The following is a 14,635-nucleotide window of genomic DNA, read 5'->3' on the forward strand; positions in this document are numbered from 1 at the left end:
CAACGCCTGGGCATGCTCCTGATGAGACCGCGGATGGTCTCCTGAGGGATCTCTTCCCTGACCTGGACTAAAGTATCCGCCAACTCCTGGACAGTCTGTGGTGCAACGTGACATTGGTGGATGGAGCGAGACATGATGTTCCAGATGTGCTCAATCGGATTCAGGTCTGGGGAACGGGCGGGCCAGTCCATAGCTTCAATGTCTTCATCTTGCAGGAACTGCTGACACACTCCAGCCACATGAGGTCTAGCATTGTCCTGCATTAGGAGGAACCCAGGGCCAACCGCACCAGCATATGGTCTCACAAGGGGTCTGAGGATCTCATCTCGGTACCTAATGGCAGTCAGGCTACCTCTGATGAGCACATGGAGGGCTGTGTGGCCCTCCAAAGAAATGCCACCCCACACCATTACTGACCTACTGCCAAACCGGTGATGCTGAAGGATGTTGCAGGCAGCAGATCACTCTCCACGGTGTCTCCAGACTCTGTCACGTCTGTCACATGTCCTCAATGTGATCCTGCTTTCATTTGTGAAGACCACAGGGCGCCAGTGGTGAATTTGCCAATCCTGGTGTTCTCTGGCAAATGCCAAGCGTCCTGCACAGTGTTGGTCTGTGACCACAATCCCCATTTGTGGACGTCGGGCCCTCATACCATCCTCATGGAGTTGGGTTCTAACCGTTTGTGCAGACACATGCACATTTGTGGCCTGCTGGAGGTCATTTTGCAGGGCTCTGGCAGTGCTCCTCCTGTTCCTCCTTGCACAAAGGTGGAGGTAGCGGTCCTGCTGCTGGGTTGTTGCCCTCCTACGGCCTCCTCCACGTCTCCTGGTGTACTGGCCTGTCTCCTGGTAGCGCCTCCAGGCTCTGGACACTACGTTGACAGACACAGCAAACCTTCTTGCCACAGCTCGCATTGATGTGCCATCCTGGATGAGCTGCACTACCTGAGCCACTTGTGTGGGTTGTAGAGTCCGTCTCATGCTACCACGAGTGTGAAAGCACCACCAACATTCAAAAGTGACCAAAACATCAGCCAGAAAGCATCAGTACTGAGAAGTGGTCTGTGGTCCCCACCTGCAGAACCACTCCTTTATTGAGTGTCTTGCTAATCACCAAAGATTTCCCCCTGTTGTCTATTTCATTTGAACAACATGTGAAATTGATGGTCAATCAGTGTTGCTTCCTAAGTGGAGAGTTTGATTTCACAGAAGTTTGATTTACTTGGAGTTATATTGTGTTGTTTAAGTGTTCCCTTTATTTTTTTGAGCAGTGTATAATATATATATATATATATAAATAAAAGGAAAACCAAAATAAGTTGAAATATCCAACGGGGCAAAAGACTTACCTTCCATAGGTGTGTTAGGGTCAGGTCTGTTGGCGAAAACCACATCAACGTAGTCTAACTGCAGTCTTTCTAAAGAAGCTTTTAAACCTGAAAATAAACCCCACAGTAAGTGTCTGTTCCAACATCTATAATGCCCTTGTGCATGAGCAATAATAGTGAGGATATTCTCAGTTTAACTCTGTTATTGTTCCAAATGATTGATTTGATTCCCTCAACCTGAAACTGCTAATTAGGAAGTCATTCATCATGTAATCCAGTGACACGCTGCAACGATGCTTACCTTCTATAATGTGTTTTCGAGATAAGCCTCTTTCAGTCTCTGCTCTGTAAAAACACATGAAGCAGACTTTGGTTTATTAAACGTTTTTTAAAAATTGGTCAGAGCTGCCACTTGCTGCTGACTAGGCATGAGTTGGTTAAACCGGGTTTTAAAATGTTACGGCTGCAACCCTCCAGACGTTTTCCTTCATACTATTCCTAGGATTTTTAACAAGACCCCAGATAATGTGTCGGAGTCCCCTGGTGTTTTCTCTGGCTGCATGAAGCATAAAGCAACACAGCACTGCCACTCCCCCACTTGTTGCTGCACACTGCTGGTCAGCTGGCTGAAAGAAGGCTCCTACAGCCTTCAGCTTTCTTTGACTCACTACAGACAGATTTGTTAGATTGAAAATATTTCAGGATGTGAAGAGAGACTTTAAAAAGTCTTCAGTCTAAAGGTGCTTCTCAATAAATCAAAAAGCTGTCTCTGGAAAAGGCTCTGATGCCTCAGTACAGCCTTGTCTCAATTTGTAACACATTTGTTGTTCCTCTAATCACTGCCTTGCACATGATATAACATGTAGTCCAAATGTCTCTCATGCAGAGGTTTATGTTGACTAAAAAAATGTTGTTCAAAGCAGTCTCACGATTCAGCTTTTAATTTTACTCCTAAACAAATTTCAATGAAGTATTTTGCATATTCAATATATACCAGATGCAGGTCATCTATATCTTAGCATGCATGTCTATCTTGGGTAAGCACTCAAATTTCCTTTTTTCTCAAGTATTTTGTTATTGTTTTAAATAAGGGCAATTAAATCTTATTTGTTTTTTTGTAAATACAATGATGCTGTGGTATTGTTTCTTCAGTGTTGTCATACAGTGAGAATATCTTACTGGCCCATGCCTAGTGCTGACAGAACATCATTTGATCCTTTGTGAAATATGAGAGATGTTTTCAGCTTTACTGAAAAGAACGTGACAACAGATGACATATGATCCAATTAGCGGAGGGGGGCATCGGCATTGTGTGAGTCAGGAGAAATTAAACAGGGGGATAGTTTTTCATTTGGCATCCAGATAAAAACTTACTTTCCGCCCCAGAAGATCTTTGTTGTTATCACCAGACTGGAGCGTCTAAAAATGGAGAATGACAGCACATCTGTTAGAACAGCTGCCACACAAACCAGCTGAGTAACAGAAAAGCTAACGCAGAGCAGTAAAGTGATTCCTGCAACCCACACAAGGCACAGGCCTTATAATTCAGCACACACTTTAAAAGATGATTTAGACACATCCTTAGAAGAGTAATGTGTTCATACTTTATTCTTTGATATGCTGCTTTCAAGGAGTGCAAGGGTAGACCTTGATCTCATATAACCTAGAAATGCTAATTTCGAATTGACAAGTTCATCCATTATTCAGCCTCATTGAGAAAGAACACTTGAGTAAGGGCCCACGTTAATGTTGTGCTTTGTGGACTGGGACCTTACTGTTCCAGTTCACAACACACACATTACACAGCCTCCTATTATGTTAGAGAAACTAGATGATACAAGATAAAGCAGGCGGGCGGACCGACTGGCTGCGACGGAAATTTCAAAACACCAGACTTGATTAAAGTGTGCCTCGTACCTCCATCCTTTCTTCTTTATGATGTTCCCGAGCACCACCTCTGCCCTGCGAAGCAGATAGAGAGAAGCTAAGATTAAACAGATAGTGAAAGACAGTGTCAAGATTAAAAAGAAGTAGTCAGGCTCCAAGTTCACGTGCCGTAAAATGCTTATAGGAGCTTTGGGTATAAGGAGCACCTGTTAAAGATTTGATAGTGTGTATCCGCAGGCAGGCCGGAATCAGTGGGGCCAGAGGCACCACTATGTGGCTCATTAACAGCCAAAGGGGTGCTAATGAGCGACATTACGATCAACATGGGGCTCATTAGGGCTGGGCAGAGAGCTGTCGGTGGGATGTCTCTGCGGTCCTCTCGATCTGACAAACAATGAGTAGCTTGGTAGCTCCATTTTTATATAAAGAGACTTTTGGGCACCGAGGTGAAGAGATTTATTTATTTTTTCATTTTGGCAGCAGTGACCAGGATCTGTGATCAGGATCAGTGCAATCCAGGCAGTGAGTTAGAGTCATACACCCCGAGCAGAGAGACGCTCTGACAGGTGGGGAGAACAGTCCAAGGCAAAATGTTAGATGTGTTTCAATCACAAAAGTACCATCAGGACAGTTTTTGATCAGTTCTGCAGCAGGACGATGGATACATGCAGACAGGAATGTGGAATAACACTATTTGTAAAAAAAAAAAAAAAAAAGAAAACAACAAGAAATGCTGCACCACATTTTGTTGGCCACATTCATTGTTGATGTAAATCATCTTATTAAGTCCACACTAACTTTATGTCTGAAGTAATCTGGGTAAAACTTTGGATTTTATGTCTAAGATTTCCCAGTAGGAGGTAGAGAAGCAAGAGTCATTTTTACAATTCATCAGAATGAGCAGAATGATGAGGAAGGACGTCTGAATATGGATGTGAAATTGTATAACCTTTGAAGGTTTTTGTGGCACTAGTTGTCACGTTTTTTAAATTACCAAAGAAAAAAGTGACCAGCTTCCAGCAAAATAGTTAGTCTACATCTGTATAATAGCACATTATATCTGGCTTATATCAGAGTGTCTTCAGTCAGAGGCTTCTTCAGATCTGCTGTAAGACGGAGCGCTACAGGAGATCCTTCCTGCCCACAGCCATCAGCATCTACAACGGCTCTTTGAGGAAACCTTCATAATATGGGCTATAACAACATTTAATTTCCCTTTGGGATTAATAAAGTATTTTTGAATTGAATTGAATTATATCTGTTTATTATTGGAGCGGTTGTGGCTAAGTGTGCTGTGCAATCAGAAAGTTTTGGGATTCTGGCTTCCTTCCTTACCACAGGTCAATATGCATGTCAAATTGCCATTAATCCCTAGTTACCTACCTATCTGCAAACTGTTATATGAATGTGTGCTTTGCTGGGTGAATGGATAATGTGGTGTAAAGGTGCCTTTAGAGGTTGGTATGAATGGAAAAATGCTGTATAGGCCCAGTCCATTTACACATATAAGAATAATAATTCATAAAGTGTTTACAGCCTAAATATTAACAGGATAGTAAAATATAAATATTTTATAAGGGTACTTAACCTTCTCCTGATCATGTGAAAATCAACACAGTAAGATGGGTGGAGATTGATTGAACAAAAAAAAAGAAGGTTAATTATAAGAGTTCTGATAGATATAAACACAAATATAAAAAGTGATGCGAAATTGTATGTTTAGACTTTCTGCAAATGTTAAAGGTGTAAAGGTTGCAATGGACAGCTCAGTTTTCTCAGCTAAACTAAGATTAACTAACAGGTTTAACTGGATTAACTAACAAACAGGCTATATGGCCCCAGGTATTAAGACACCCCTGCTACTGTTCTGTGTTTACTGGCCTAATATCCAGACCAGGGTTTATTGTTTGTTGTTGCTGGTTGATCTGGAGGTTTTTTACTTAATTCAGGGCAACTGTGTCTCAGTGGGTAGAGTAGTCATCTTGCAATCGGAAGGTTGTGTGTTCGATTCAATCCTCCCCATCTACACTATAGGTGTATGAATGTGTGTGCATTTGTGAGTGCTGCTGAGTGAATGTGGCTGTAGTTTAAACTGCTTTGAGTGGTCAGTATACCTAGAAAAGCGCTAAGTAAATTCAGTCCATCAATTCAAAGAGTGATTGTCTAGGGTTGGTGTTAAAAATCTTAACCATATGGTTCTTCAGATATGAGGCAGTGGATTTTATTGACTTCAAAAGGATTTTACCCACATGGAGGTGTTTTTGCTCCACATTTACCAGATACCTTTAAATAAACATATGAATTTAAACATTAGCATGGTAGTACAAACCTGAAAAAAATCCTAAACTGATGTTACATTGTTATAGTCACTGAACTAAAGCTTTTTTAAATCAGCTTCTCTTTTGTTTGTCTGAGTGCTTTCTTTCTACTGTTCCCCTACTTGAGTGCTTTTCATTATTAACACAATTACTTGTTTGTTGGTTATTTATTTAAGACTAGTGCCATAAAATATTTAAACCCTCCCCCAAAAACATTCTCCTGTCTGCCCTGTGGTTTTGCAGCTTTCTTCCGTCTGATCCAAACATCATCAGTCTGACCTCTAAGCTGTTCTGCTGCTTCACATCCAGCCAACTGCACCCGCATATTTTACAGAAACAGTGCAGCTGTAGGGTTGCCCTGGTGTAAAGTGAATAATTTGACTGCCCAAATATAAGGTACAGTTTGCCTTGAGCATGATGGCTTTCTGCCACCAGCCATTAATTAGGTCTTTATGCTTCAGAATCGATGCTTTGACTGACAGAGGGAGCCGTGACATAATGCTGTGTGGTTTATGGATGAATAACATTGTATTAGTTTCCCCGTAATTGTGCCGCCGATTTGTCACCGGTTTTGCACAGCATCCATTTTCTGTGCATTCAGCATGAAAGAAACCGCAAACAGGAATGCTGTTTGGAACATTTCTTTTAAATACTCAGACCATGTGTATGTTTGCTGATAACAGAAGCAACAAAAAGCAGCAAATGTCTAGTTATGCACATTTATCTCTTTTTTTCTGAAAAAAAAAAAAAAAACTGATGTTTGCATTGGTACAGACAGGTTATAGTCAGGCATAGCAATAAGTCTTTACAGTTATTCATATCGCTTTATCCAAGTTTCACCTTTTACAACCACAACCTAATGAATTTTACTGATTTTATCTGATAGAACAGAAAGCAGCATGAGTGATTGTGAAGTAAATAGAAAAAGTCATGTTTTTTCAAACATTTCTTTAAATAAAAATTGCAAAAGTGTGGCATGCATTTGCATTTAGCAACCTTTACTTTCAAACTTTGAAATAAAATCCAGTGCCACCAACTACATTCAGAAGTCACCTGCTTAGTGGCGACTGTGGCTCAGTAGGAAGAGTAGTCGTCTTGCAATCAGAAGGTTGTGGGTTTGATTCCAGCTTCCTCCTGCCATATGTCGATGGGAAAGGCACTTAACCTCAAGTTGCCTACCGATCTGCGTATCGGTGTATGAATGTGTGAGCAATTGTGAGTGAAATTGGGCTCTAGTGTAAAGCGCTTTGAGTGGTCTGTATGACTGGAAAAGCGCTCTATAAGTTCAGTCCGTTTACCGTTTATTGAACAAACAGCATCATGAAGACCAAGGATAAAGTTGTGGAGAAGTTTAAAGCAGAGTTAGATCATAGACCAATACACATGAATGCCACACCTTTCAGATTTTATCAGATTCTTTCAAGTTTTTAATTGTGTTAGTCTATCTCAAATAAATACATTGTAGATTGTCGTTTTCAATGTCACAATATGTGAAAAATGTGTTTTCTAAAGCCACAATAAACATCTTGCAGTAATGCATGTGTTGCTGCAAGATGGTAGTCTTGGCGTGCTGCAGCACAGTATCAACATTAAAGCAGCTGACTCTATGGCTAACCTATACACTGACATTAAGGACTTCGCATGAAAGCCTTTTCCACACTCATGTGCAAAGTGTGCTCAACTCCTCTGCATTTATGTGTGTCTCGTAAGCTCCTCAGTGCTGTAAGGATTAACACCTGTGCAACAAATACTGAGCTGCTGTCACACAAACACTCTCACATGCCAGATTTTTCTCTCTGTTTAACTGCAGGTTTGTTTTATGGATCAAAGACAAGAGGAAGGGATACAGCTGTGTCAGAGATCAACTTTGTGCTTGTTTTAGTTCTGACGTGAAACCACGCAGAGAGCTGACATGAATCAGACACCAGCTGCAAAGAACTGCAGAGATTGATGTCTCAGTGGTTGTCCTTATTTCTAATCTGAATATTCTACTGATGAATCTTTTATAACAGAACAGATAGAGTTGAGTATTCACAGTGGATTAAAAACGGACATGCTGCAGTTAATCAGATATACTGTTTGAAAAGGATAATCCCTTAGATTACTTCAAAGCCTCCAAGTCACTACAAAGCCAGATTAGTCCACAATGGAGTTCAAAACATCTCTACTATCAGACCTGAGGTAGCGAGAGGTTCATTTCTGGAGTTAAAACATCATCGTTGCTTGTCTTCTAAATCAGGATCATGAAGACCTGATCTAATTTCATTTCATACAACAATTAGAGATCCATAATTGGTTCTGTTTGTTAAACAGTAGCACATTTAAGACACAAATCTTTGAACATATTTTAAAGTTCGTGAGAAAGAGCAGTTAGTGGAGCTGGGTCTTGAGCTGGGCACCATTAACTCAGTGTTCAATGAAAGGGTGTACTAAATAATTAAAATGCAATAAAACATCAAACAAACAAAAATAATGTGCCAGAAATGGAACAGTTATTTATGTTCTATCAAATATGTTTGGAGTCTTTTTGCTGGCCAGAATTGTTCATCTCTCTGCTGGTGGCAAAGTTTCTAAAGTATTGTGATTTACATGAGCTGCACTTTTTGGGAATTACTGCCATTTGAGCAAAAATGCTGAAGATGCTAAACAAGACAACTATTATGCCTTTATGAGAGTGGCAAAGGGAAAATCTTTGTTAATAGAAAGCCATAGCGGGTCCTATTTTACCACAAGCCATGTAGGGGACAGCATATGTATAAACAGATCTGTACTGTAAACCATGTATTCCTTACACTTCACAATTTTACATTCCTTTATACTGATTTAACACCTAAAATCCTGAACGATAGATTGAAGTTTGTTACATGACAAATGTTTGCGGTGTATGAATACTTTCTTTGATACAATTCTGCGCATTTTCATGTAAAAATGCCATACTCCAATATATTTCCAGCTCTGGAAATATTCCACACACACTGCTGAGAAACCTTGATAAATGCTTAAATTATGTTTTTTAATACAATGTTGGGTAATCAAGCATTTATGTAAACAAGGCAGATTATATCATGATTTTATTCCAGGATAACTGTAAATAATGGATCATTTATGAACATCGAAAGTGTAGCCAGTGATTCTAATAGTGTGGAGTGCCACTTCTGGATAGGGGAAGGCTGGGTGGCAAGATGGAGGAGGCATGATCTGCCTTGTTTCTTTCCTTTTCTGGCAGTGAAACCAAAACCAGCACGGTTATTAACAGGTTAGAATATTCTTTTAATATGATCCAAGAATGACATAAAATATTGAGCTTTCGTGAAAAAGGTTGGGTTTCATTACAGAGTAAATTTTATTATTAAGTTCTAAGAAGACACTTTCATTTTTTTTCATAAATAGAGGCTAATGGAGATGTCTTCAACATTTTTACTGTTTTGCCAATATACAGTTCTGATTTTAATGCTTGATTTTGAAGGACAAATGGCAGAAAGGTTTTTCTTAAATAACAAAGAATCTGACTAGTTTATTTAAAGTCTTATTTAGATGGAAGCCAGGTATTTTTCAAAACCTGAATAGTTTAAAATTATTTATTTGGGATGATTAGAGTTTGCAAATCAGTGCATGTTATTAACAGACATGAACAGAATATTTACAAATAGAGAGCAATATAGACTTTGATTATGCAATGACAAAGAGTGATTTATAATTCTGTTCCACAGATTAAGTGCATCGTTTTTTCATGACTGCACACCACTGCAGATCAAACTCACACCTGACATGAACAGCGAGTCAATAGAATATCTGTTCTGGGTGGATTCACAATCCATCAGCTAGCAGCAGCTTGGTCATGTTTGTCGTCACAGCGATACAGGATATACTCACTTCCCAGCAGCATAGACCTCCGCTGTGTCAAACAGATTGATGCCATTTTCATAGGCCAGAGTCATCAGCTGCTCTGCCATCTGTTGAGAAAACAAGGGTAAGAAACAGACAGGGAACACAGGTGAGGAGGGACAAGCTGATGTGAAACGTTACAGCTTCCTAATAATTCATCTGCCTTCACAAGACTAAAGATGGCTACAGTGCCTTTTAATAAGGTGCATTATTTGGCTGTTGGCTTTCTCTGGTACTAGATTTACATAAACAGTCGAGTAAAACTGGGTTTGCTGAGCATTCTGGGAAATGAAACTTCACTGTGAGTGTTTTTAATCTCAAGCTTTGACTAGCAGAGGATCCATGTGCACTCACCTCATCCGTTATCTGTCCGCCGAATGTCACCCATGTTCCTGCAGAGGGTGACAGGGAGCCAAGGCCACATCATAGGCAAACACACAGACACACAAATAAATAGGCCATATATTCTAATACAGCACATAATACAAGAAACAAGTGCTAGCCCCAAAAAGTTGAGCTTTGAGTGTTTCGCTGTCTGAAGCAGCAGTTAAACCAGCAGGTGGTGCATCTCAATAAATCTGAATATCTAAAAATGTCAAGTAATTTCAGTAATTCAATTCAAAGAGTGAGGAGTATTTATTACATAGATTCATTACGCACAGTGATGTATTAAAAACATGTATTTATTTTTTTTAGTATTTTTAATAAGAAATGAAAAATGAATGAAAAAGCTTGAACCTAAAATTTAAGTTTGAGCACATTATTCACTTTCTGAAGCGACACCTATTTATTTTTAAAAGGTTCCTTTCTGTGTGTTAAAAAATAAGACGGAGAGGGTTTTAGGCCTTTCCCAGAAATCAGTCTTGTGAGCAGCTTTTCAGTTTGTCTCATGATCTCACCTAATCCAAGGCAGGACACACGCAGGCCCGACTTTCCAAGGTTTCTGTCAAAACAGAGAAATGGATTTACATTAATGCTGAGCTGAGAAGGCAGTGAGGTTTTGTGCCCCAAATGCAGCTTCAAGGAGTGCTGGAAATCATTTTTTTTGTTTTTGTTTTTCATCACAATGACTGGGTAGTCCCATGGTAAGTATGTATAGTAAGTAAATAAGTATTCCTATTTGCTTTGGTGTTATTTTGGTTTTACGGCAGTTGAAGCTTACAGTCGCATGAGCTGAGAAGAACAGGGCTTTGTATGGATTTGGAATGAACGTGCATCTTCCGCCGCACTGACAAATGGTTGAGGAAAAGACGGCAAAGTGCGTGTCGACAGTTGGGACGTGTGTATGTATGCGCTATAAAATGGCAAGGAAAATCAGAGGCGGGAAATGGTTCTTAAGCAGGCCCACCATGACATCCAGAGAAATTTCTCTCAGCCCTCCAGTGACTAAATCTCCGGGAGCAATGTGCAGGTTTGACTGCTCACAACAACATGCTTCTGAAAGTCGCGGTCTCTGAGCCAATCACGGCCCAGACCAACCCTTCTGCTCACATTCACAGCTTGGATTTTTGCAAAACTTTAAAGATTCCTACGAATCTTTTGCTCCCTGTTAACATGCAGGATGTTAGCAGAGTTATTACAAAATAGAAGTAAAACTCCCTTTTAAATAGGTTCAGATGGGATTCAAACTGTATTTCCACGTCTGATTTAAAAAAAGATCTCAGAAGTGTTGATAAATTATATAGTTTGTTACTCCTGGTCAACAGTGAGTAAATACAAAAAATGCACCATGAGGGATGATGTAACATGTGCAGGAGTGAAAGTTGGCATGTGGGAGGATAACTAAAATATTCTGTATAAGACTGGCTACATAGAGCAGAGTAGTGAAGGAGAGAGAAGTGTGAGCATGTGAATCAGTGCAGATGTTTGTTACTTGACTGCGTATGTTTGAGGAAGCTGAACTGTAACATGGTCTAAAAACAATGAAAAACATTTCAACATTTGAACAGCATCACAATAAAAGGCTCGAATTCATGTTGGAATTAAACCCAAGCAATCATTGAAGTGAAGACTGAACATGTACAGCAATGTGAAAATAATTCAAAGGCCAAATCAATTAGCTTCACTGGAGAAACTGAGTTTTCAGACCAATTAAGACAAAGTTTTTCTGCAGCAGATCTCCACCAATAGCTTGGCAAATGACTAGTCTCCTATACTTCAAAAACTGTTTGGAAAAATAAACCAATAATGTAATTGTTGTGTGCTAAACAGAGACCTCCCCAACATGAGCATGTCAAATGTGCAGCATCATCACTTGTCAGGTTATGATGGCACTTTTCTGCATCAGACTGGCTACAGGGCAGGTCACCAAGTGTTTAAACTTGTTCTAAAAATCAACACATTTTGTGACTACAAAACAAATGTTGAAGTTACAAAACAGCTGTTACAGTGAAAAGGAGCTCAGAGCACAGGAAATACATATCTGTGAGTAAATGTATGTTGAAATTACAGTATTTTAAGCGTGTAAATATTAGCATTTGCACATTGATTGTTATATTATGGTACTGATGCTAATCATTAGTAATGAAGACTAGCATAGCATTAAGCTATCAGGCTTGGTGTTAACCTTTTGTAGCACTAATTTAAATATGCTAGCTATGTTTTAATCGTTTTACAGCAATATATTGCAACAAGTTGTAGCGTACACATGCATGTTTAATCTAAAACATGTTTATTTTGCACTTTCTCTGCTATGGAAGTTTCTCAGCAATACTGAGCAAAAACATTCAGGGATGGCTGAATAACACCCTTAGTTGTCTGTGTTTATATGATTTGGCAAATATAGTTCTGTATTTTGTTAAGCAATAATGAAACTAGGAGTCAAATTTCTATCAATGAAATAATTTGTTTTGTTAAATATTAATTGCCCTAAACACCTACTGTTATCAAGGTTTGGAAAAAGTAATGGTTTAGCTAATTGTAAATATTTCCAGTCACAAAAAGCATAGCATGAAAGCTAAGAAACACAACCCATCACTCCTGTTAAGGTAATATTAGTAAAGTAATTTGAAACTATAATTGGTAAGCTATGAGTGGTATCTCTGCTAAGCAGCTGACAGAGGGATGTATACTTGAGCAGATAGCCAAACAAATTAATCAACTCATGCCCACTTCTTCTTGTGTTACTTTACGCAGAGCATAATAGCAAAAAGGGATAACATTCTGCTCAATAAGCACATAAACCACAAATATCTAGTGGCTATCCTTTATTTTTATAAGCACCAAAATCAAAACAACAATACATAAATGTCATAGGCAACATTGTAATAAATGTATTGAAAAATATGTTGTACTATTTTAAGATAGGTGGGAATAACAAAATAGAAGCAATTAGATCATGTTTTATAATAGATATTTAAAATTTTGAGAATCTCATTCTGGCAAAGTTCTACTTTCCAGATTTCTGCATTCATTCATATTTTTTGTTTTCTAAAACAAGATGTGTCAGAAAAGCATATCATAGCAAGCATTAAAGACATAAGGCAATATTCAGATAATAATGATGAGGTTTGTACAACTTAAAAATAAGCTGCTTTTTATAACAAGACTTACATACTTTTATCTGCCTTTAAAAGGTACTGGATTAGTTTCACAGACATATCACCACACTAACGAAAGTCAAAGTAAAGAAGTAGCTAAAAATTTAAGAGAAGCGTTTTGGCTGGAGGTGTAATAGAGAAATCTGTCAATGATTCAACCTCCTTTTAACTGGTTGTAAAAACTGTCAAATTTCCAAAGCACTCCAGTATTTTTAAGGAACGTTAGTGATGTGACAATCAATTGACCAGTGATCAAAACAGGCCAATTATCCATTGATTAGCTCCTAACAGTGATCAGCAGGTAAAACTAAAATAAACAACAAAAAATATGTCCTTTCTAAGTCCATTAAACGCATCAAATATGAAAAATCCTACTTGGTCAATGAGTGCATCAATAAACAACTTTAAACAGCAGTAAAAAAAAAAAAAATTTTTTATAAAACTCAGGTGACATTTGGAACACGTTTAATGCATAAATAAGATCTGTTTTCCGATTTCTCATTTTTAATTGGATTCAAAACTACTACCTCAGTTAAGAAACCTGCATGCATAATTTAATTAAAGCACTTTAAAGAAATGAGCTTGTGTGTGTAATAGTCCTTAAAAAGAAACCAACTGAACTGAAATCAGCAGGTCAACTGGAGTAAACCAGAATTTAGTATCAGCTGTACTCTTTCAGCTCTCTCAGCCTCAGCTGAATCAATGTTGCTGAACCTGTCACTGATTCACAAGCAGTGTGATAAAATGAGTTGTACATTGTGCCTGACTGCATTTATAGTGTCATCTTTTATCGGTTTGTTTTGGCATATGACAATAGCTGATTTTACTGCAGCAGGATCAAAGTTTCATCAAAAAAAGAAAAAGAAATGATGTACAAAAGCAGCATTTAAAGGCTTCAAGAAACGTCTAATAAAGACACTGTACCAGAGTACACAGTTCTGCCCTTGTTCCCATGTGAAGGATGTCCCTTCATCGGCACATTGCTCTCTTGGATACTTGATTAGGATGGTCTTGAATACTGCTTTGTATTGCTCAAGTGGCCCTCTGCGACGGCCTGTGAGAAGGTGGGGTCAGGTTCCAGCTGAGGCTTAGCAGAGAGGAACCCTGACAGTATAGTCATCCCTCTCTTCCCAACAAAAAGGGAAACTGATTACAAAGATATACCATGTTATCATACAGACCAATTTGTTGGAAACCCTGAAGAGACGATTAAATCTTGAATTATGGATTATGTTTCAAACTAGGGTTAGGTGTTAACTGTTCAAAAGGGAACAATCATGTGGTAGTTTGGTATAATTATGTGCACCAAAGTGAAAATGAAAAAAATACAGTAAAGGCAAGATCTGTTTGAGGAACTCAGAGAATGTTTAGATAAACAATTTCAAAACTTAGGACTGCAACACTATCTTCAAGCAGTTCCATGTTCCTGTGAGCACAGTTGCCACTATTATCAAAAAATATTTAATGGGACTGTAGCCAACCTACCAAGATGAGGAGACAAGAGGAAATAAGTAACCTCAGGTACTTCAGATGGAGAAAGTGGACATCAGAAAGAGGCATAACACCATCCAAAACCATTCAAGCTAAACTCGAAGGTCAAGATACCTTCAAATTAGAAACATAAGATTGGAGCTACTTACACTGGGACTGTATGCTGGTCAGAACTCATTACTCTC

General features: G+C 38.8%; 1 protein-coding gene across 7 annotated transcripts in view; it reads right to left on the reverse strand.

The window, feature by feature from the left end:
• Positions 1-14,635, reverse strand: part of kcnab2a (potassium voltage-gated channel subfamily A regulatory beta subunit 2a) — a 128,521-nt gene that overhangs the window by 18,113 nt on the left and 95,773 nt on the right. For all 7 annotated transcript variants that reach the window (XM_047347409.1, XM_047347405.1, XM_047347406.1 and 4 more), the window contains 7 exons: positions 10,320-10,363; positions 9,775-9,812; positions 9,409-9,488; positions 3,248-3,292; positions 2,705-2,749; positions 1,632-1,675; positions 1,352-1,438 (listed from right to left, as the gene is read on the reverse strand). In XM_047347409.1, coding sequence (XP_047203365.1) covers positions 1,352-1,438; positions 1,632-1,675; positions 2,705-2,749; positions 3,248-3,292; positions 9,409-9,488; positions 9,775-9,812; positions 10,320-10,363 — 383 coding nt within the window. The remainder of the gene's footprint in view (positions 1-1,351; positions 1,439-1,631; positions 1,676-2,704; positions 2,750-3,247; positions 3,293-9,408; positions 9,489-9,774; positions 9,813-10,319; positions 10,364-14,635) is intronic.

The sequence above is a fragment of the Girardinichthys multiradiatus genome, chromosome 20 (genome assembly GCF_021462225.1).
Source record: "Girardinichthys multiradiatus isolate DD_20200921_A chromosome 20, DD_fGirMul_XY1, whole genome shotgun sequence".
Taxonomy (NCBI): Eukaryota; Metazoa; Chordata; class Actinopteri; order Cyprinodontiformes; family Goodeidae; genus Girardinichthys; species Girardinichthys multiradiatus.